Source organism: Vulpes lagopus, chromosome 2 (assembly GCF_018345385.1).
Source record: "Vulpes lagopus strain Blue_001 chromosome 2, ASM1834538v1, whole genome shotgun sequence".
NCBI classification, from domain to species: Eukaryota; Metazoa; Chordata; class Mammalia; order Carnivora; family Canidae; genus Vulpes; species Vulpes lagopus.
Window position 1 is genome coordinate 128,463,297 of NC_054825.1, and position 24,282 is coordinate 128,487,578.

Here is a 24,282-nt window from a genome sequence, read left to right on the forward strand (position 1 = left end):
GTGTGTGTGTGTAACAAGGGTAACAACGGTGTCTCAAGTAGCAACAGATATTCACAAAGACAGAGCCAGGGATGACCTTGCCCAGCCACAGACTCGATTATACCCATGTGATTTGTTTCAAAGCCATTTCATAAAGTCCTCTCCTGTCCACTCCTTTGGTATGTCCCTAATGGCTCCGTCTAGTCCTGCCTGATGCCCTGAAATCTCCAACCTTAGAATTATTCCTCTGGGTATGGTTCCACAAGTCCAAGTTAACTTGCAAAAATACTGTCTAGTAGCCTGGTCGACCATTAACACCTTGGTGCCAATTGGCTTATCAGACCGGCAGGCTAGAGCTGAGCTCTGTGGTCTGGAAGCCTCTCAGTCATTGACACCTCCATGCCAAGTCGGTTATCAGACCGGGCAGCGCCAGAGGGGGTTTTGCAGGAAAGGGCAGAAGCAACTTTAGAGGGGTGGAAGCAGCTGTTTGATGAGGAAGAGCCCGCCCTGGTGGGGAGTCTCAGAGAAATGCCAGAAGGTAACATATGGGGGTCTGGGCCCTGCAGAACACATATCTCACAGTTGCTGATTTAACGTTTCTAGCATCTTAGAGGGAAGAGAGGCACAGCACTGAGACGATTCACAAAGACTGATTTCAGAGGAAGGAAAAGAAGGGCTGGCTGCTCTTGTCGGTAGAGAAAGGATTTCCAGTGAGTTCTCCTTGCTGACCTTTGTTCCAACCCCAAAGGCGGTCTCCCTGATTCTTTACGTCACCACTAGCCAACTCCAACTTCTTGCACTCAGATCAAGCTGTCTTCACTCCCAGTCATAAAGCATTTGACTAAAATAGGACATAATATGAACACATTCAGTCTTAACTGATGGATTAAAAAACCCACGAAATCTGGCTAGCTCTGTAATCTTCCTGTCCTGCACCATTAAGGGGGACAGGAAGCTCACACAGCTACAGGGCTCTTGCCTGAACAGACCCCTTCCACAGCCAAGTACTATTTTGCGTTTGTAATTTTGAGTTCCTAAAGAAGCCCCCACCCTTCCCAAACTGCATAAGCCTATACTAAACCTGGATCCACCCCTGATTATCAGCCTTGGCCACCTACTTGAGGAGCCTGTGCTCAAGCTTGCTTGCAGAGGGTGGGGTTGGGGGTGTCATTTTAATTAGGAAAAGCAAAGCATGCTGGAATTTCTCTGCAAAATCAGCATACTTACGACAAGATATTGTGGGTCATTTTAATGTCCTTTGCTAAGCAGTTTCTCTTTTTTCTTATCTGCCCCCTTTCTCTTTCATATTCTAGACTACTCTATTTGGAGATGTATTTTTACCTTCCTCTTCCTTACCCCATCCAAGTCTATCGCAGGGTATGAACAGATCTTTTGATATGACATCAAAACGTAGTGTTTCTTAGAGAAATGTTGATGGGTTTATTTTTCCAATTATTATGACTCTTAGAATCCATGTTCAGCTTGAATAAGTGGATAATATCCATTTAAGAACATTTTTTTCCTAAAGTCAATTGGTATGAAATGACTTTCTGGACCTACGTAATTCACAGGGCTGCCCAACATTCCAATGCTTAATTACTTAATGCAACTCAAACATAAGCACTCTGGAAACTGAAATAACCTTATTTAAAAATGGTATATCGCCTTTGGGGGAAGGGAGACCAACTGTGACTCCTAGGTTGGTTGTGTGTGTGTGTGTGTGTGTGTGTGTGTTTTAATATCACACACGTGCGTGCGCGTGCACACACACACACACACACACACCTAATCACACTGTCAACCTAGGAGGAGGTGAGGAAAGGCTGGCTTTATTTACAGACCAGCCGGTTAACTCTTTATATTTTCAATTAATTATCTTACTTCCCCCCCCCCCATCTGTCATTCATCTATATTCATAATGTGGACCATTTAAAATAGCACCTTTCAGCCGTGTGTGAAACACAAGTCTACCCTGCAGGTTTGAGCAGATAAAATGTTCAACACTGTAGCAGGGTCTCTCCGGAACAGGAGTTTCCATTTAGGGCAAGAGGCTAACAGCCCTTGGGCACGGAGGCACTTCCGTCTAACCCCATCACCCAAGCTTGCCACATTTGGGAAGGCAGCGTGGGTGGGAGCATTTGGGTGGCATACCCCAAAAACCACAGTAATTGGAAGGGGAAAAAAGCAAATATCAATTAGTAATTCCTCAGCCAGCTACCAATCTTGGTTTCCACGGGACTCCACCTTGGTCTCTTCAGAAGTAGCAGCTTCCCAGGGACCTCGGACAGAAACGACGCGAATCCACTTACAGCTCGGTGCGCTGAACATTTCCCCAGGGAGGCTCTTGTTATCTGCCCGGCTTCCCTGGCTCCCTGCCTCCCCGTCAGCCTGGGGCCTGTCAACCCGAATGCTCCCAGCTTCTCAGGGCTTCCGTGGGAATGCGAGCAGGAAAGGGCTTTGGGAACTGAGGGCAGGCAAGGTGGTGGCGTTCCGCAGCGCTCGGGGCACCCCGCGTTTCTCGGAGCTCTGGGGACGCTGCAGCGGGGCTTCCCCGCGCCCCCGGCGACCCCCGCCCCCGGGCTCGGGCAGGCGGCTCGGCGTGAGCAGATGATGCGTGTGCATGTGCGTGTGCGTGCGCGTCTGTGGGGGGAGCGGCGCTGCGAGCGCGCGAGGTGGGGAAGGCGAGGTGGCGCGCCGAGACCCCCCGCCCCGCGGCCCCCCGCCCCGCGGCCCCCCGCAGACAGGGCGGAGGGGGCCGGGGCTCGCCGGAGCTCGCGCGACCCGGCGCCTCCCAGGAAGGCGGGGAGGGGAGCGCCTGTTTACCCAGGAGGGCAGTGCTGATAGCACGTTCCTCGAGTTTACTTTGCTTTCCTTGAGTTTATTGTAAAGGGGTAAAGTTTTCGGATCCGTCACGTGACCCTGACAGGTCCTGCCTATGGCGCGGCAGACCACCCACGCCGAGGGCCATGGAACTGCTTAATAGAAACAGGCTTGTAATTGTGAGTCCGCGCTGCACTCCGCCGAGAGCCTCCGGCGGCCCAGCGCGCCGAGGTTTTTACACTTTCCGTTCCTTTTGTAAAGACGGAGGAGGAGGAGGAGAAGACGAAGACGAAGACGGAGAAAAAGGCGACGACAGGGAAGACAAAGAGGCCCGCAGCGACGAGGCTAGGGGTAGACGAGGGAAGACGGGGAGAAGACGGAGGAGCGCAGGACCAGGACAGGGGGGCGAGGGGGAAAAAGGAATTGATGTGAAACTCAAGCGCAGCGTCCGCGCCATCGGCACCCGCGCTCCGGGCAGGGCTTGACGGCCGGCTATGGTGAGTGCAGCCGCCGCCTGCGCCCCGGGGCCGCGGGGCTGGGGGGCGGGAGGCCGGGCGCCCCGCGCGGCGGACGGAGGGCCGGGGCCGGGCCGGGGCCGGGGCCGGGGCCGGGCGGGAGGGGCGGGCGGCGCGCCGGGGCCGCGGGGCTGGGGGGGTGCGCCGCCGGGGCGCGGGAGCGCGGGGCCGGTCTCCACGCTCGCTCGCTCGTCGCGGGCCCCCGCCCCCCTCCTCCCCGAGGCCGGCCCCGCGGGGCGGGGAGGGGGCCGACCGCGGCGGGCCCGGCCGGGGAATGGCTCCGGGGGGAGTTCTCACGGAGGGGGTCGCCCGGGATCCCATTTTCACGCTTGAAAGGGTCGCCACCCTGGCTTCCGCTCCCCAGCCTGCTGGTGGCTCCCGACTCGCCAGCGGAGGCAGAGCTGGGCTGGGAGGGCGGGTGCGGAGAGTGACAGCCCCGGGGGGAGCGTGCGGGCCCGAGCGCGCTCCGGAGCGAGCCCCGCGCTCTCGGGGGCGCCCGGGGAGCCCCGCTGGAGGGCAGGGGCGCGCGCTCCTGCTCCCGCACGCGCTCCGGCACCCGCACGCCCCGGCGCGACGCGCCCAGGGCTGGCCGAGAAGCACCTTGAAAACCCAGCGCTCACACATCCCCCTCCCGCCGCCGTTGGTGGGAAAAGAGGCCAGAGGTGCTCTTCTGGGTTCAGGAAGGGGCCGCTGGCGGGAGATGCACGCGTTGACTCTTGCGCCCACGCAGCGGGGCGTTCTGGTGCCTGCCACCCATTAAAGAGGTCGGCGGCCAGCCGGGTGCCGAGTGTGGCCTCATGGGAGTCCTGAGGCGGGGCAGGCTGATTCAAACCCCTTTAGACCCGATGCCAACACTGGGCCCACAGGACCTCAGAGACTGTACCTCTGGGATGACGTGGGTTAGGCCTCCAGATATTTAGGTTCGTGTTAAAAGTGACTCCTAGGGTGTGCTTGAGCGATCAGCCCCAAGTGTTCAGACCTCCACGCCCAACACCTAAGAAGAGCCATATGGATTGTTTTCTATGGAAGACACCCAGAGACCTGTCTTTTCCTAGACCTGGGAGAGAAGACGATCTTCTTCCATTTTTACCCTCTTTCCTCCCTGGGGAGGGGGAAATCTAAAAGAACTAGACATAAACAAAAAAGACTCACAATGGGCGGTCCTACATATTTAATAATTGTATAACTGAGGTCTTGAACTACAATAGTCCTTTTTCAGCATTCTGTGTGCGATTCTTTCTTCCTCCAGTTGTTCAACATGCAATTAATTACCTTGACAAAGAAAGACAATGCTTTTTGGTGTCATCCTTTGTTACTGTAACTTATTATTTCTGGGTGGTACCTCAGGATAAATTGTTGCCTCAGGTGCATTGTGCACCCATGTTGTAAAACAAGGGGCTTTCAATTGCGAGTTTGTGTGTGTTCCAGCTGTCATCCAGCTTCCTTCCACAAGGCCGTGTAAAATGTCTTTGAGTCCAATATCTTTTTATAGTAAAATGTTGAATCAAGGTGGACACCAATAGGCCCATTCTCAATTTGGGGTATTAGCTTCATTTCAAACTCACTGTGAGAAGTGTATCTAATTTCTGGTTATAATCTAGTCCTAATCTAACAAGCTATTTGAATAGGAGTTCACACCATTTGGAATAATTTTGTTGAGGCGGGGGGGAGGCTGCTTTTACAAATTGTCTTCAACTTTCTACAGATAGAAAAACTGATGAAGCAAATCAATATGGATTAAAATATCTGTCTTCCCTGTTTTTATCCTCATTCCTCTCCTCTCTCCCTCCCTCCCTCTCTCTCTCACACACACACCTTTTATTTTCTCCCGCCTCTGCCACAGTGTATAAAGCCCTATTGAGACATGTAGGCGTGATGTGTAAACCGGATTAGCAGTATGAAAGAAAGACACACAATAAGCTGGAATTGTTTTACTTCCCTTTCATTTCTCATGCTTATATCTCTAATAAATTTGTTGCTCCAGCAGTGGGTCAAAGGGATCATGTTGCTCAGCTTCTTTTTCTTGCAAGACCCAATGGCAGAGATCACCAAAATGAATGGTGTGCCTTCTGCCAAATGCAAAGCTTGATATAGATATATTAGATGGGGAGATAGAGATGAGGCAAGAGAGAAGAGATGGAGGGAAAAAAAAATGTTCAGAGTCTGGGTCTTTCCAGACTACATCTCTATCCACTGGAGATAGATGTGGCTTGTGGGGGGGGAGGGGGGGGGGAGAGACACATCAGTACAAGGATCAATGCTATGTTTTCTTTCAAGTTCATTGTAGGCTCTGAACATTTTCTCTGTATTTGGTGACCAAAAGTTTTGGTACCGCATAAAGTCTAATTCTCCTTTTCAAGCTAGTATTTGAACCTGGAGTAATAAATGTGGAGATTTCTGGGACCTTCTCTGGACATCTCCCCTCTACCACCCTTTGCCCCCATCCTAAGCTCACTGCTGGCTCAAAAAATGCCAGTGCTCCTGGGTTTGTGCTGTAGACATCTCATTTACTCCTTTGTGGGATTGGGAGCAGCTTCCCATTAAAGGAGATCAGGGGTAATTAGCAGCATTATTTTGACAAGTTGGCTAGAGCTGTTCCCTTTCCTCCAGTCCTGGAGAGGAAGGAATAGGGGAGGGAACAGAAGGTAGAAGGGGAAGGGGAGGAGAGTCATGCTTTGGAGTTTCTCATTCTGTGGCTGCTGAATCTTTTTTTTTTCCCTCCCCCCTGAAACTTCTTAGACTCATTTTCTACCATCACCCCTTTAAGTAAATACAAAAGCTGCCAATGAGAAAATAATAAGGCATTCTTAGGGAGCCAAGAAAATGTGGTGGATGGTGGCATACTGGCTTGAGCGGAGTCAAAGTACCTGCTTTCAAGTGCTCAAGCTCTGGCCCATCACTCACATCCTGTACCTTGGGCTCCCCACCCAGAAATAGAATATTACATCAAATCCCCAGTTCCTCTCCCCATCGCAGCCTCTCAACGGGCATACTGTGGGACTTAAGGTAACATTTGCAATTCTTTGCATTTGTGGAAAAGAATTATTAAGCTCGGGCAAAATTATAACAAGACCCAGAGTCAACTTACTAGAATACATTTACCCCTTTATTCATTTCTACTCTGCAAAAATTGTAATTAGCTAAATTACACTAGATCTTAAAGACCCATTTCATTGGATCTGAGAAACCAGTGAAAAGTTAAATCTCACCATGGTTTCTCGTTACCCAACCAAGTCCAGCTCCCACAATTGCTTATCAATGGAATGTCCGAATACAAAGGGCAGATGTTTCATTTCAGTGTTATCACTTGGATAATCAGATGTCATTTTTGAGATGTATGTAGTGTGGCCACAGATTCGAAGTACTGGAGCAGAAAAGGGGAAATATTTTTCATATTCATATTTTAAAAGTTTAAGGAAATCTGTTTGAAAACTACAGATTCCTATGAAGTCTTGGATCATAATGGGATGACCTAAATGACAATTGATGCATTGAGATGATGCATTCCCCTTTACCTGGAAAGGGGAAACAGAACACTCTACTGTTGCTCCAAAGTGAGCCAGCAACTCCTGCTGGTTGAAAAGGCCCAAGCTCTCACTTATTTGGTAACTCTCAGGAGGGGAGCCACACTCCAGAGAGGCCATTAAAGGGACTGTTCCCAGCAGACACCTTCACAGGCCTGGCTCCTCCAGCCAGCCTCACCTCAGGTCTGGAGAATTCTTATGGTTAGTTGAAGTTAACAAACCCGGTGTGGCGCAGCGGTCCCCTGCACAGGGCATGCATATTAAAGCCGACAACGCTTACAAATGTAAATAAGGGCAGATTGATTAGGAACAACATTATCGCTGGGAATGTCGCACTCGCATGCATCAGCAATGAGGCAAATTGGGGGCAGCCTCAGCCCTGACCACCCAAGTCGAGCAGGCTTTTACACTAGCTCCTCTTCCCTTTCTTAAAACGTTACAGAAACAAGGCCAATTAGATCCTCAAAGTAATTCATCTCTGTGTAGGAAAAAAGCAGACCACAGGGGAAGCGGTGGGTGGGGGTGGGGAGATTAAGATAGCGCTCGTTAGAGCCCTGGCTGCGGACTGCGTCCTGGAACCGATGGGTAGAATTTACAGGCAAGGACTATTGTCTGAGATGCTGAAAAGTTAACCTATCAAACAGCGGGTGAGGAGGCCGAGGGCGCTGAAAACCCGGGAGATCAATGTTCAAAACGTTTAGGAATTAAGTCAAACTGAGGGAAATGAGCCCGAGTGGAAGAGCTTTGCCATTCAAATGGTGCAGCAGTCAGAACGAGGATAGGCAGCTGCGTGCAGAGAGTAATAAGGACCCATGATGTGTACATAGCCTATCATTTCATTTTAGAAGTCCATAATCCAAGTAGCTAAACTGAAATTGCTGTAAATAAAAGACTGGGTGGCACAAGTAATGTTTGGTAAAAAACAAACAAACAAACAAAAAAACGCTGTAAAGGAATTTGAAAAGACAAACATAGCATCCTAGCACTACATGGTTACTTTGCTAGACAGCACGACTCAAGTATTAAAAAAGACAGGTAAAACCAGGGGTACAACCCCCAACTCTCTAAAAAATGTCCAGTGGTAAGCACTTAATAGTTTGACTTGAAACTTCGTCTGCAGAACCACTCAGTAAGAAAAGTTGGAATAAATCACCTTTCCTACTTTATGTTCTTTATCGAACGTAATAAAGGTCAGGACATCGCTTCAAGATCAAACTTGCTATGTGTCGAGCCCAATCTTCCTGCGATATTATTTATTAGTGTGTCACTTCAATTGCACGGTGCTTGCCTTCTCTTCTGGACTTTAACAGCCCTCCCAGAGCGGCGCACGGAATCACGTGCTCCTTCGGAGTTCTGAGTTTTGAATTTCCGCGCTGGCCGGGTCCTCCGGTCCTCCTCTGGGTCTCGTAAACACCCTCAGACACCTCTACCGTCTTTGTCTCTATCCTGCGGGACACCCGACCTCGCCCGGGGTGCTGCACACGTTCCGCCGGCTGGGAGTTCAGGAGACAGGGCCTCCCGCTGGATCCAGGAAGGAGAATAAGGCTAGAAGGAAGGTGGCGCGGCTGGATCGAGAGGAAGAGAAACGGGTGGAAGAGGAAGGAGCAAGGAAAGGGGAGACGGGAAGAAGGAGGGAGGTGGAAGCCACCAAAGAGGAAGGAAGAGGGCGGGGAGGGCGGCCGACGAGGCCCCCCCGGGAGCGGCGGGGGCGCCCGGGTGACCTGCGCGCGGGGCCGCAGTCCCCCCGGGCCGGGGCCGCGTACACCGGCCGCTGAATGGGAAGGGACCCGTGCGCTCGGCCATTGGCCCGCCGCGAGGAGGCCGCGCGGACATTGGGCAACGTAAGGGGGCCGGACCGCCTTCAGGAATGTACTACGGCGCGTCCGGCACGTCGGTCCGCGCCGGCGGGGCGCGAGCCGTGTCTGGGTTCCTGGGAGGCCGCGCCGGAGCCTCAGAACCCGCCGGGCGCGAGCCAGGCGCACCGACTCCCCTACCTGCTCCGCCGGGGCCGCGCGGGGAGTCCCGGAGCTCGGGTGCGCGCAGGCGGACGCAGACGCGCGCGCTCAGGCCTCCGGCCGCCCCGCGCACCGCCCCGGCCCGGCCCTGGGTCACGTGGGCGCGTGGGCCCCGCCTGCTCTCTGCTCCTCCCCCTTTCCCTCCATCTGGGTTTCTTTCTTTCCTTTCTTTCTTCTTTTTTTTTCAATGAACACACACCGTGTGCATCTTAAAGCCACACTGCCCCATTTCACGGCTGCAATCGGCTTCTGGCTGACGCGGGTTCCCCTCTGCGGTTCAACCACGTTTTTGAAAAAGAAAGGCAAAAATACTAAAACGAAACAGAATCGAGAGTGTGTGGGTCCTTGTCTCAGGGAGGGACTTAATAATCTGCAAACAAGAAAAACAAGTTACACTCTTAAACATTTTTATGATATTTAAATAAAAAAACGGAACCGTGTAGGGAGTTTAATTCGTCTCTGGCCCCAGGATCCACTTCAGAGGGTCGCGTGTTTTCTTCCCCAACGGGAAGCGAATCCCTGGGATGTCTCGGTGACACTGGCCGCAGTGTCCTGACAAGTCCTCGCAATCAGCGCACAATTTGTTTCGAATGAATCCAACATCAAAGCCTTTATTCTCCCCAACGTCACGCTATTATTAAATATAACAGGATGCGTACCAGTTTTTGAAAAAAAAAATAAAACGTTTTAAACGGACTTTAAATAAACAAGGACATGTGGGCGGTAAGAGGGGGGAGTCCAAGTGAACCCCAAATAGGAAAACTTTCTCTTTTTTCTCAATGAAACAATTCCTTTGCTCCTGGCTGTTAAAAGGACTCTGTGTTTCTCTTTTACATATGTCATATTAAAGATTCAAATAAAAACGCCTCTGCTTCAGTGTCTCGATTCCACGTTTTTAAAACTCTGACTCCTTCAAACGGGGACTGTGCTGCCATGGGTATTGGGGTGGGGGGGGGAAGGATTTTAAGAAAGGGTGGCTTTTCTCAACGTCCTTACTTTCCTCTTTAACTTTCCATTTTGTTTATCTTAATGCGAGGCGTTGTTCCCTGCGAGAGCCTAAGTCTTCTCTTTAGTTAAAAAAGAAAAGAGAGGAGAAAAAAAAAAAAAATCTGGCACACACTGGCGCACTATCCACCACCCTGTCATTATTGGTGCAGGCCTGGGAATTCAAGCCGGACCTCCCAGTGTTTGCTGCAGCTGGAGGCCAAGGTGCTTCTGAAAGGGTTTTCTTTGAGGAATTTCAGAAATTGTTTAAGCGCTTAAAAAAATATTACATTTCCCCCCCTGTCTATCGCGAGGCAAATGCTCGTGTGTGTGTGTGTGTGTGTGTGTGTGTGAGTGTGTGCGCGCGCGCAAAAGGCGTCTTACAAAAAGAAGACACTGTAGAAAAGAAAAGGAATAAGAAAGAAAAGGGAGGGGGAGCATTCCTTAATGGAAGTATTGCATGCAAGAAGGTTGGCGCTCTCGGAGGCTCCCCCCGAAGCCGGGGATGCACACACTGGGGTTGCCTACCTGGGTGGTCTCTCTACTTTGGTGAGCTGTTGCTAAGCAGCTAATAATAGTCATGTTTGCTGAGTAATTTCTGCCCTCCGCGAGCCAATCGCGTCGCAGAAACCCAAGCCATCTGACAGCCCCGGGGGCGGGAGCTCCAGCCTTTTTCTCTTTCGCTCGGTCTCTCCCCCTCCACCCCCTCCCCTCCTCCTCCTCTTTCTCCAAATGGAGAGAGTTCTTTTTTTTCTTCTTCCATCTCATCTATTGAATCAAGGAGCTGCTGCGGCCGCTGCCCGCTGCACACACACAGAGCGGAGTCCCCAGGTCCCGGGAGCGAGAGAGGCGCGCTGCACTGGGGCAGAATGGTCCAGCGGGTCGGCGAGGAGCACGAGAAAGCAGAGTCCGGGACCGAACAGCCACCGCGAGCCCAGCAGCCAGAGCCCGAGCAGCCCGAGCAGCAGCTTCAGCAGCCGCCACCGCCAGCAGCACCCGCCGCGGCAGGAGCGGCGGCGGCGGCGGCCCCGGCCAGGCAGCGCTGAGACCCGCCAGGCACCCGCGGACCGCGCGGCGGTGGCTCGGTGCTCACCCTCCGCGGCCGCTCGCGCGACCCGGGAGGCGCCGAGGGAGCCGGCGCGGCCGGCGGGAGCCGCAGGGATTTGCTGGCGCTTTCTGCAGTGAAGGGGTCGCGGCGCGGGGCGGGGGGCGGGCAGGGGGAGTCGGGGATCTCGAGGAGCGCCGCGCGAGCGCCCGAAGGACAGGCTGGCTCCGCGCGCCGGCTCCCGCCCTCCCGAGAACTGGATGTGGGCAGCGGCGGCCGCAGAGACCTCGGGACCCCCGCGCGATGTGGCAATGGAAGGCGCAGGGTCTGACTCCCCGGCAGCGGCTGCGGCCGCAGCGGCAGCAGCACCCGCCGTGTGAGCAGCAGCAGCAGCGGCAGCGGCAGCGGCAGCGGCAGCGGCAGGTCTGTCACCCGGAGCCCCAGCCCGAACAGCCGGCGGCCAGCAGCGTCCTCGCCGGCCGAGCGCCCGGGCGCGCCGGGAGCCCGCAGCGGCGGCGGCAGCAGCGCGCCGGGCCGTCCGGGAAGCCTCGGTTCCCGCGGCGGCGGCGGCGGCGGCGGCGGCGGCAACATGGCCTCGGCTGGTAACGCCGCGGAGCCCCAGGACCGCGGCGGTGGCGGCAGCAGCGGGGCCCCCGGCCGGCCGGCCGGCGGCGGGAGACGCAGACGGGCCGGGGGGCTGCGCCGCAGCGCCGCGCTGGACCGGGACTATCTGCACCGGCCCAGCTACTGCGACGCCGCCTTCGCTCTGGAGCAGATTTCCAAGGTGCATTTCAGACTCTCTCCTCTCCTCCCACTCTTCCCTCCTCTTCCTCTCTGGGATCGCCCCCGCCACACACACACACGCGCGCGCGCGCGCGCGCACACGCACGCAAGCACCACACACACCTCTCCAGCAAAAGAAGCAGACAAGTGGGGATTGAAAAATTCAAACCCTCCCTCTGGTCCTGGGAGGAAAGGGCTGTCTGAGGTCCGCAGGGGGTGGAGGGTGTGTGTGTGTGTGTGTGTGTGTGTGTGTGTGTGTGTGTGTGCGCGCGCGCGCCCGTGTGCACGCGCCCTCCCCGGCATGCCTTTTCCGGAGCCCTGGAAAGCGGTCCACCGCGGACCACCTCGAGGGCGGCCGCCGCGCCGCAGTGCCCGGTGCCCCCGGCCCGGGAGACCGCAGCTCCCGCGCCCCTGCCCCTGTTCGCAACCTACACCCCTGTAACGCTGCCACATTTCTTAACATCTTGGAGGGGGGAGGCGGAGTGGAGAGAGGCGGAGAGAGGAAGGGGGGGGAGGGAGCCGAAATAAAGGTGGTTTCCTTTTTTGGCAGCCGGTTTTGCTTTTGTTGAGCACGAAATCTCTGCCCCCTTAAAAATTATCCTTGGAAGAGGGCATCTTCCCTCTTCCTTTTCGGTTTCTGAGTCGCCTCTTCTCAGAGCCTGGGGGGAAAGGGAAAGTTGTAAACAAATTGCCACCTTAAGTCCGCGGTGCGGGTCTGCCAAGCGGCCGGGTTCATTGTGTTTACGAGGCTCGCTGCAATGTGTGGAATCCGGGGAAGGCGAGCACCCAGACGGGGGCCCGCCGGGGCAGCGGCCAGCGCCGAGATCACGCCGCCGCCGGGATCAGCCGCAGCCCAGCCGGGACCCCTGCCTGCGCCCGCCGGGGCCCTTCCCCCGTGCGCTTGGCTACTTTTTACGTTTAACCAGATGGGAAGGGAGAGGAGGGAAAGATCCATGTGGCTGCCCTCTTCCGATCACAAATACTGTCGTAAGTTGCAGATGGCTGCCCCACTTCCTAATTCAGCTCACACAGCGTCTCCCAACGCTAGGGAAGTGCGTCGCGAGTGAGCTCCGGCGGCCGCGCTCACCACGTGTATCCCCACTTACTACCACCTCGGGCGGGGGCAGGACGGCGTCCCCGGAGTGCGCTCGGCTCCCAACCCCAGCCCGCAGCCCGCAGCCCGCAGCCCGCCGGCACCCCCAGGGCGGTGAAGGATGGCGCCTGGCCCGCGGGGACGCGACCGTGGCTGGGTCCTTGAATGGTGGGCTCCGCCGCGGGGGTTGCGCGGCCCCTCCCTTCCCAGCTCCGGCGTGCACGTCGCCCGTGTGGAGTGACTTCTGTCCTCCCTGCCTCGGCTTCCCCTTCCCTCTGTTCTTGCAACCCCGAGGCCTCCGGGGATGCGGCGCGGGCCGCGCGTGGGGGCGCCCTGCCGTCGCCGAGGTGCAGCTCCCACGCTGCCGCCCGACTCCGCTTTCTGCCCAGGCCTCCCCACGCCGCTCGCGTTACGGCGCCGGCCTGGGCTGCGGGCCGCAGGGCGCCCCCTCCGCACGGCCGTCGCGGGGTCCGCGGGCGGGGGCGCAGGCGGGCGTGGACGCGCGGGCCGCGGCTCCCCGGCGCTCACTCCTCCTTCTGCTTCGTCCTCAGGGGAAAGCTACTGGCCGGAAAGCGCCGCTGTGGCTGAGAGCGAAGTTTCAGAGACTCTTATTTAAACTGGGTTGTTACATTCAAAAAAACTGCGGCAAGTTCTTGGTTGTGGGCCTCCTCATATTTGGGGCCTTCGCTGTGGGATTAAAGGCAGCTAATCTCGAGACCAACGTGGAGGAGCTGTGGGTGGAAGGTAAGAGACCCAGCGCGCCGCGGCGCCCTCGCGTCCCCCTCGCGTCCCCCGCCCAGGCCCCTTCCCCATCCTCCTCCCAACTGATAAAGATATTCGCCGGGCGTACACCTAGGGCCTGGCTGTGGCGAGCGAGAACCCCCTGCCCGCACCAGGGGGAATTGTTTATTGTTTGGGCGCCTGGCCCCGAGCCAGGCCCGCCCGACAAAGGCCGCGCTGTAATCTACTCGGGGCGCTGCGTTCTGCGAGGTGTTGTGAGAGAGCGCGGCGAGGGCGGGCCGCCGGGGGGCGCGGGGCCCCTCCGCGGGACAGACCACTGCCCGCGCCCGGGGGCGCCCGGGGGCCCCCGGGGCCCGCCGCCGCCGCCGCCCGCCGCCGCCGCGCCCGAGACGCGGCCGGAGGAAGGCCTCCCGACTCCTGGCTCGGGTCCTCGGCGCCCTGCCCTTCCCCGCCCCCACCCACCGCGTCCAAAGAGAGAGAGGTGGGGGGGCCGAGAGAGGCCACCCCTTCGGCTGCAGGGAGTGCGCGCGCCCCCGGCGGCCGCCGCTCGGGGAGGGCGGGGGGCGGGCGCAGCGCGGGCCTGCGGAGGCGGCGGCGTGTGTGGTCCTGTTTTTGGACAGCTTTCAACTCTGGGGGAAAAAAACATTTGTCTCAAGGTACCAAAAAAAAAGGGGGGGGGGTGGGGAGGGAAAGAGTTGGAAAAAAAAAAAAAAACCAGGAAAGCGTAGATTGGAACGCATGTTTGCAAAATAGATTAATGTTTCCTCGAGGGTGGGGGCTTTTTAAATGGAATGATTTCGGGGCAAGGCTGCGATTTGCAGCATGAGATAAGAAATGTGTTTTAAGAGCTCGGGTTGGGAGGGAGGGGCCACACAGGAGCTCTACAAGGCCTTCTACCAGTCTTTTATCCAGATTCCTCATTTTGGGGGTTCTTAAAGCCTTTTTTTTTTTCTTTTTTTCAATCAGTTGTAAATTCAAAATAGATCCCCTCCCCCCCTTGAGACGGGAACGTTTTACATTCTTATGGTGATGCGGGAGTTTTTGTTTTTTGAGTTCTTTTTATGGGTGGTGGTTTCTTAAATTCTTTTTCTGGAAAGTAGCAGTCTTGCTTTTTGGAAACATTTTAACCCCTAAATACTGCCCTTGGATATCGCTTACAATGGGTTCGGAAGGAGGAATTGAAGTAATTATGTAGATGTTTTGAACCAGAATATCTGGAGCATTCCTAGTGAAAGCTGCCTAACAAAATTTGGAAGCCTAAGAGTTGTATTTTGTAATTACGTCAGTGATCTTTCAGGATGCTGTTGGAGAACTAGAGAATATTTTAACTTTGCCTTGTTTGTGAAGATTCAGCTCTCGGTGTTTTGCAACCTTATAGTGGAGTCTTTAATTGAGAAGTGACAATTAATAGTCCAGATAATTAAAACCAGAAAATATTATTTCTTTAAATAGGTTGGTGATATATACAAAAGTATTCTTTGTACTGAATCCTTGGGGGTAGTAATTTACCTCAGTTGAGCACTTTGGTGTCGTCGGTAGGCAAAAGAAGGATTTTATTGAGCACCTAGGATGTCTTAGCACCAAGTTTACAGAGTACCTACCCTGTAAGGGTCATTGAAGTCTGTGAGACGCTCCCTGTACACAAATCCACGCACTTAGAAATATTAGTTGGGTGGGCTTGCAGTAAATTTGGGCTCACAGTTGAAGTTGGCCATGAAAGTCAAATGGGAAGAAAAAATAAGCTTCTTTGGAAATGGTGAGGCAAATTAGGATGGCCTGGAGAGAGTGGTAGGGAGGCATGTCTGGGCAGGCCTCAGAAAGGGGGTCAAGCAAAGGCCCCAGCTGAGGAGAAGGCCCCTGGTGTAGTGGGAGTAAGGTGCAATGTGACTGGTGTGCCCTGGACGGTAGGACTGTACTTGAGAGATGTTATGATTAACCAGACTCTGGGGAACTACTGGAGGTTCTAGGACAGAACCAGGTGAGCTGAGGGGCCTCCCAGCTCTGTTGGTCTGTTCACTTTATACCAGTCGGACTGACACGTCTGTTAGGTATCAGTGGTGATGACAAAAGATAATTCTGTGCTGTTTTGAGCAAGATTTTTCAGTAGATCTTTAATAAGGTAAAGAGAAAAGATGTGATATATTTTCTCAACATTGTATATTTCTGGAAGCAACCACGTTTCTGCCTTACACCATTAGTTTCAAGTCCTGGAAGGAGGAAGAACACCATCAGTCCATCAGTCGCAATCTCACCTGAACTCTAGCTTAGGGAGAGAGTATGAAGGAGTGACTGATGCTTCAGACAGGACTCATTTTGCCAACTTTGGGCCTTTGAGCCATTTTTCTTCCCATTTCTGTTTTGGTAGCTTCAGTGTGTTCCACTGGTTCTTTAACCAAATGTGACTTAATGCTATCACTTGTTGCTCAACTACCATTACTGTTCATTATCTATTATCACATGCCTTACAACTCAATAGAGTAGCTGTCTATTATTATACTTACTTTTATAACGTGATAGTGTATGTGATGTTTTTACATGTAAGAACAAGTATTGTTCCATTTTAAATATCTACTTTGCCTCATAATGACTTAATAAGTCAACTTGGTCTCTTGATTTGTCATTCATTCACTCATTCATCATTCATTGTGTGGTAGTTTCTTCCCCTGCAGAAGAAGCGTAGTTTCATAAACCCAAGTAAGCACAACCAGAGATCCGATGAGGCTGCTATACCATTTCATAATTTTAACTTAAATTCAAAGAGGTAACAGTGAGGAGGTCTTATTTATGATGTATTAGGCTTGGTGTTCATATCAACAGTAAGTGGTGTAAGCACATGTTTCCAGGAGTTGGAATTTCCTGCTGTCCTAGACTGTAGCAGAGTAAAATGAGTAGCAACTCGGAATACAGGTTAATTTGTACTTTAATCTTTGATAAATTCCTCATCACAATCAGCAAAGAAGTCTGTTCGATGGTTGTTTTCTTAATAATGTTCTGAGCATAAACAAGGTTGCTACGCTAAAGAAACCTAATGAATAGAGATTGCATACTTCCCTAATTAAAAGGCAACAGACTGAGAAAACATAAGAGATTTTAAGGGGAGAGGAATGCTCAGAGACAGTTTGGGAATATGCTTATTCCTTTGATTTTTTTTTTTAAAGGCATATCACACAAACTACATAGAAGTATACAAAGGCCGATGGAGATAGGTATATCTAGATACCTATACACAAGCACACATATATACCAGTTGACTCTTGAACATTGAGAAGTTTGGGGTGCCACTGACCCCGGTGCAGCTGAAAATACACGTACAACTTTTGATTCTCCAAAAACTTAATAGCTCATGTTGACTAGAAGCCTTACAGATAAAATAAATAGTGGGTTAACACATATTTTATATGTTATATGTATCATAGACTGTATTCTTAGAGTAAGCTAGGGGAAAGGAAACATAATTGCAAAAATCCAGAAGCAGAAAAAAATATACTGACAGTACTATACTGTATCAAAAAAAAAAAAAAATCTGCATTTAAGTGGATCTGCAGAGTTCAAGCCTGTGTTGTTCAATAATATATATATCTTCACCTACCTTTGTGTTTGTGTGTCCACATGGACTTACTGTGTATATCCTTGTATTTGCCAAAATAATTGTTACCTTTTTAATGTAGCTAGCAAATTAAGTGGATCCACTTGATAGGCTGCATCATTGATTTGACTTTCATGCATCAACATGCTGGGGAAATGTGGCTCATTATAAGACAGTTTGAATACATTGGCCACACTGTGCTGACCAACATAAGCTAGATAAGGAAGACTCTTCTATTTTTATCACATTGATGATAAGAATTCTTTGATTCTTATACACTGATTGTTGGAATCTTTGCAACAGCAACCAGTTTCTTTTGAGAAAGAAACTCCATGTATGTGTCAGGCGCTACCCTAGGTCTTAGGGTTATAGTATTTGCAAGTCAAAAACATCTATGTAGTTTACTTGTGACTGGAGTCATGAGGTTGGGTACAAGAGTCTGTGGAATGGTGTGGTGAACATCTGCTGTTCCTGAAACACACGTCAGTGATGGCAAGGTCAGGGAGAAACTAATTGTTACTTAAAAATATTTCTGCTGGGACGCCTGGGTGGCTCAGCAGTTGAGCATCTGCCTTTGGCTCAGGGTATGATCCCAGAGTCCTGGGATCGAGTCCCACATCGGGCTTTCTGCATGGAGCCTGCTTCTCCCTCTGCCTGTGTCTCTGCCTCTCTCATGAATAAATAAATAAAACCTTTTAAAAAAAATATTCCTGCTGCACATGCTCTCTGTGCCTGCTCTGTGCCAGGCGCTGTACAAAGCTCCCAAGAGGGCTTGGTAAAGGAGAGGTCCTCTCAGAGGACCTGCCCCCAGCAGGATTCCACAGACCAGAGACAGGATGGCAGGACAGCAGAATAGCAGGGACGCCTTCCAGGACAGCCTGGACCTAGAGGGACAAAGCCAGGCACAGAGGTGGGGGTGCTGGGGCTCCCAAGACCAAGGCTCAGAGAACAGGGGTGGCCTCCAGGAGAACTCCCAAGTGCTTGCCTCCAGTTGGGATTCCAGGTCTGAGGTGGTCCTGAGGCCTGGAAAGCCAAGCTACATGGCAGGAAGGTCTCTGAGGTGTCCAGGGCATGTGACTGAGTGTTTACCAGCTTTTCCTTTAGCCCTTCTTTGCCTGTCTCCTTCTCCATCCAGGCATATTTGGTCTTCTGTGCCCTCCCTGCTCCTGGCATGCTTCACCTGAATTGTGCCCTTCTAAGCACAGAAGGGAAATTCTTTATTTGTAATCTTGCCCATTTCTCTGTTGGCTTTTCCTTTTTTGCTCAGCACCTTTTTTTTAAACTTTTTTTTTTTTAAGATTATATATATTAGAGAGTGCATGTGAGAGACAGCGAGAGGAGAGAGAACGCAAGAGCCCGAGTGCATGAGAGAGCAGGATAGGGAGAAGCAGACTCCCTGCTGAGCAGAGAGCCCGATGTGGGGGCTCGATCCCAGGACCCCAAGATCATGACCTGCACAGAAGGCAGACACTTAAAGACTAAGCCATCCAGGTGCCCCTTGCTTGGCACCTTTATCCTCCTGTCTCCCATAACATCTGCCCCCACTCTAACCCTCCCAGATACAAGTTTGTTGTGACAACACTTTGGTGACAGAACGTTCATTTATCTTTTGGAGCTTCCCCCCTCCACCTCCCCCCAAGCTTTGCCCAGCCCCTGGCTCCTTTATGGCAAAGGGTAATTAACAGCCTTGAAATGAATCCATATTGCCTTGTGTTTGGTTAGTAACATCTCTGGAAGGCTAGCAAGGGAAGAGGACACAAGTTGTGACTTTGATTTTTTTCCCCACTAAGGAAACTTTTTACAAAATGTTTTTAATGCCTGCTTGATGTTTATAAGTGCTTTCAAGTTTGTTCCTTGCTAGTATGATGCCTTCAGTGTTCTTGGCTTGAACTCGGGCAGTTGTAGGAGATAAATGAACTTCGCCATCCTTTCTTTCGGCGTAGAGCAAGTCTTCTCACTATTGACATTTTGCTGAATAATTCTGTATCACAGAGACTGCTTTGTGCATCATAGGATGTTTCACACTGTCCCTGAACTCTACCCAGTAGATGCCAGTAGCAGCCTCCCAGTTGTGACAACTGAAGATGTTTCTAGTCCTTGCCAAATGTGGCCGGGGGCTGGGGTGGGGGGTGGGGGGCGGGGGGCAGAAGGGATGCACAAAATCACCCCAATTGAGAAACACTGGTTTTGATGATAGATTCCAATTGGAAGACCTGTGCTGTGCAGATGGAAGGCTTTTGTGATGATGGAGTGTGGCTGCAAGTGCACAGCCATAAATGTAAAAGAATTTTCTTCTTTAAGATAATACTCCCTCCTCATCTCCATACTTACTGCTTTAGGTAACTAATGATAACTATTTTTTATACTAATAATTTAAGTTTGTTGTTTTTCTTAGAATCACATTAAGTATCAAATAAAAATAACGTGACAAGTTGACAAGGGTTGGGGGTGCAGTGTGGGTGGGGGCAAGCCATGGAGAAAGAAAAGGCTGTATATTAGAGTATTTTCTTGCTTCGGGTAACTTAATTTTGAAGACAGACCTTGTTGTATTTCAAGAACAGTAAGGTGAAGCTTTTAGCATGAGGATGACTTTGTAAAAAGCAGGAAAAAACACCACTGGACTATAAATTCATCTTGAAATAAGAGCTCCTTTTGGCAGCCAGTACAGTACATTCGCTCTTCGGTGGTCTAGCTCTCCTCCAGATGCTCTTGCAAACCTCTTTTCCCCGGGTGCCCTTCTGCAGCAGAGCCAAAGGCACAGTGAGGGGCTGAAGTCTTGAGCCCGGATGGGCCACGTGGGCTCTGATTTCAATGCCCATTTTCAAAGCTGTCCCCCAGGGCTGAGGTGCCTTTCACAAGGGATAGAAAGACCTTTCTTCTCCTTGGTCCCCTGTGTACTTTTAGAAGATGTTTATTAGGTAGGCATTGATTAGATTGCAAGAGCAGGTGCCCACATACAGGTGCAAGGAGTTGTGGTTTTTCTTGCATATCTGGAAAAAATGACTGAAAAATCAACACTCAGTAATCATTGCTTTACAATACCAAATAGCCTCAGGTGCCTTCTCCCCAGGGCACCTGACCCTCCAGGTCCCTCCTGTCTTCTGTGCTGCCAGCCACTCCTGACCTTCCCTAGGAGTGTAGAAGCCAGTTTGGAAGCCAGTGACGGACTATATCAGATACAGGGACGGCCGCTCGGAGGCTCCAGAAGATGACAGCTTCCAGATGTACAAACCGCCGGATCCGTTTGTTTGGATTATGCACCACAGCTGATGGCGAGATTAACGCTGGCTGGACAAGCTATGGGAGATTTGTCTGGTTTCCACAATGCTGTGTTTATATTTCATTGGGGTTTCTCCTTCAAAGCTGACCTCCCCATGACCCCCAGAGCTCTGTCCACTCTGGCCAAGCTGTAACTTGTCTGCCCTTTTCGTGGGGCGGGGTTGGGGGGGTGTTCACAATTGTGCAGCGGAAGGGGCTGCTTTCCTGGTTTACCAGCCTGTGCCCCCCCCCCCCGCCCTGCTTCATGCCAGCTGTCTGCCCAGATTTAGCCCCAGAAGAGTAATCTTATCTTATGGGGGTGGGTGGTAGGGAAGGTGGAGGGGGTTTGATTTTAAAGGTCTTTTTAGCTTTTAAAAGAACTATGGAAATATTTTAAAATTATTATAAAGGAAACCATATTTAATAGAGGCCCTTTTGCAGTAGTATAGTATTTTCTTTTTTTAAAAGATTTTGTTTATCTATTCATGAGAGACACACAGAGAGAGGCAGAGACACAGGCAGAAGCAGAGGGAGAAGCAGGCTCCTTGCAGGGAACCCAATGTGGGACTCCATCCCAGGTCTCCAGGATCATGCCCTGGGCTGAAGGCAGAAGCCCAACCGCTGAGCCACCCAGGCATCCCAGTAGTATAGTATTTTACCTCAGCGTTAGTTTGCTACCATTTTGGAAAAAAGTACATCCCTAAATAATCACCAGACCTGTGTGATTCTGTTATTATGATACTATTTCCTTTGCCCCTCACTGGCTCTCAGAGTCTCTTCTCCCTGTCCCCTTCTCTCCCTCCGACCCCTCTTTCTCCCAACTTCTAAACTGCCCTAATCATTCTCTCCCAGTGGATCTCTGGAGTAACTAGTGTGAAATCTGAAATGGTAGTAAATCTGGTTAATCACAAACTGATAGGATGGAATTAGAAAATGTATTATTTCAAACCAGCTGTGGGAGATACCAAATGCAAAGCTGCCATTTTCATCCTTGGGGTTCTTATCTTGATAAGGGTTGGTTCCCAGACCTTACTCTTTGATGAGGTCTTGTCAGCAGAAGATGCACTTCCCCTATTGAAAGGGTGTGGCATTTTTATGGACTTTTGAGGTGCCTCAGAATTCACTGACAAATGGAGTGTGAAATAAGTCTTGGTCCCCTGTGTTTAATGTGTTGTACAAAATATGGAAGAATTGGGCCCTTTCACATTTCTTGAGATGGTAAGTGAAGTGTAAACCAAGACATTCCAACCCAAGGCACCATACTTTAGGTTTTCCCGGGATGGAACTCCCACCAAAACCAAAAGGAACATGGAGCTTGGATATGGATGGAAGAGGACAGAATTCCTTAGCCAAATTTTGGCCAACTCTGCCACTTTAGATGGTGCATCCACATGAGAGGTCCCAGAGAGCAGAGGAGTTTGCTTATGAAGGACCTACTAGGAGTTCATGAGGAGGAAGCTCCTTGGGATTTTCTTAGTGAGAACCTTCCTTGACTATACAGATACTGTGAGGGTCATCAAAATATAAGCACTTTTATTACTTGTTCTTTGCTTCCAAACTCTGAATTTGGGTCCTTCATGATAAAACATAGTGTATTTGTTTCTCTTAAACTGAATTTAGGGTTGTTTTTTTCCTTTACATGGCAATACCTGTTTTTCCACATGTGTGTAATCTTTGGGTTTGACACAAATAATTTCATCTTCCAAAACCATGGAATGCTGCCATTGAGAAACCCCTCTTCTGTTGCAGAGAAAGATTTAGAAAAGATGCATCCTGTCCCCAGTCCCTTCAAGACTATGACTGTTTTGTTGTATTTGGGTTTAGAGCATAGTTGGAAAAACAGCTGTCACATGTTAGGGAAACTTGTGTCGTTGGGGGGGAGGGGGCAATCAGGTACCTGCTAATGAATGACAGGTTTGTTGTTGGAGAGATTTATAATGTGGAGGTAGGACCTTACTTCTAGAAACCCAGGTGTGAGTTGGCTCAAATAGTCCACACTGCATGTGGGTCCCAAAATACCACTGGCTGTGAAGGTGAGGCTAGTGAGAAGCAAGTCTCTGTACCACCACCCAAGCTTGATTTATTATCATTAGGATAAGTAAAAAGAAACAGTAGGTTTCCCCAGTTTTCCAAACAAGATAATTTTCAGTTATTGGTGAAACATGTACAAAAGTAAGCAAAAGGAACTGGAAGTGGGCTTTGTTAAGTCAATGCGCGTGATTTTTTTCCCCTTAAATCATTGCTTAAGGGCTTCTGGCCCCTAGCTCAGGAATCCTGCCCAAAAATGCCAGATGTATTACACAGTCAAGTACTGCAATGTAAACAGTGCTCTGTGCCATGAGGCAGGGTGGTCCATCTCCTATTAAAGAAGAGCGAGAGATCGGGAGGGAAAGAGAGGTGAGCCCTCTGCTCTACAGTGGCACAGTAATGGTCGTGTTGTTTGGATTTTTGCCTGAATGGTCCACATTTGGAACTACAAAAACCTAGATGAATTAATACTTTTTACTGGCAAACAAAAGCCACTTGAATGGGGATGCCAGAGAGCAAGATGTGGCTTGGATAATGTTGCTTCATTGGGTCAGATAAGTTTATAAAATGTTGAACAGAATGGGGAGAGGCTGATAGGAACAAAGCTGTTGTTTTCATAGCAGCATCTGTGAGCATCACCCTTTTCATCTGCTGTAAGTTAAATTGCAAGGTGGAAGCAAGGCAAGGAGTGACCAGCTTCTTATGGCCACCCTCTCCTGGGTCTGAGAATGCCTGCTGGGTCAGTGCACCTTCTGTGTGTAAACCTGATTTATCACAAAGCTGCTCCGGTGTTTTGTAGCACTGGGGGGCAGCCCCCAAGATATATGTGCAAAATAAATGGACTTCCAGTCTGCTCCCAGTTTCTAGATTTCAGTAAAGCATCCAGTAAAGATGCTCATTTGGAGGTAAGAGAGTATCTAGATGCTTTGGGCCGCCCCTCCATGTTTTACAGTGCTGCAGGCGATTCGAGGAAATTGGAATGCCTAGACATTATCTGTACATCCAAATAATCTAATACTGAGCAGCCCTTAAGATGACAAAATTTAGGGTTTTTAAACATTAGTAGGAAGGTATTCTGTGAATTAGGAGGAAATGGGGTTTCAATTTGAACTTGGGGAATTGTTTAAACAATCTGCAATAATATTCTCTCGGTTTTAGAAACCCATGCTATAGAATGATCTGAGAACATTGCTTTTAGAAATAGGGATGGTAAAAATAGGAATTTTGAGATTAAGGAAAATGCAGGCTTCTTGACTCTTGACCCCTCCCCCAGAACTTTTTTTCTCTGTTTTGAATTCTCCCATTTCCCCACCCCCATTGCCTGATTTCCTTTGCTCCTTTAAGGGAGAAACCAGAAAACTTCACAAAATAGGTGCAAATATCACACAGTGTCTTTTTAAATAGAAGTTTTCTAAGAGAGCATAACAAAAGCATTTCCCAGCTGCCTAAGAAATTATTTCTTTCCTCTTACCTGATTTTCCCCCCATGAGGTTGATACACTGTTGCAATAAATTTAAAAATGATAAATATGATGCCATCACTTTAGTCCACACATGATCCAGAAAAAAATTGCACATGTTTAATACCTTGCTTAATTGCAAACAAAGCCTGCAATTTGAGAGAATTGGGATTAGGGCTAAATATCTATTAACTGCTCTTTCTAGAGATTTGGGGAATAGGATGACCCTTTTTTTTCTTTTTTTTTTCTTTTTTTTTTTAAATAGGCTACAGTTTCACATGGCTCCCAAAAGAAATCTCTCTCCCTTTTTGTTTCCCACACCAATTGATTTATCATTTTGCTTGCAAGCAGATCCAGAATGTTAGGGCAAGAACACACTCACTTTTTTCTCGTAACTTTTTTGTTGCGGACCGAAACCAGTTGACTTGAATAAATTTTTCTGAGGCCTGAAT

The 24,282-nt window shown here is 50.6% G+C and overlaps 1 protein-coding gene across 5 annotated transcripts in view; it reads left to right on the forward strand.

The window, feature by feature from the left end:
- Positions 1-3,202: 3,202 nt before the first annotated feature.
- Positions 3,203-24,282, forward strand: part of PTCH1 (patched 1) — a 70,315-nt gene continuing 49,235 nt past the window's right edge. The window contains exons 1-2 of one of the 5 annotated variants that reach the window (XM_041742857.1): positions 3,203-3,296; positions 13,310-13,502. In XM_041742857.1, the coding sequence (XP_041598791.1) occupies positions 3,294-3,296; positions 13,310-13,502 (196 nt within the window). In that variant the 5' untranslated portion in view covers positions 3,203-3,293. Of the gene's footprint in view, positions 3,297-11,354; positions 11,667-12,291; positions 12,653-12,728; positions 12,927-13,309; positions 13,503-24,282 lie in introns of those variants that run through there. The other 4 variants (XM_041742855.1, XM_041742854.1, XM_041742858.1 and 1 more) reach the window with 4 other exon arrangements.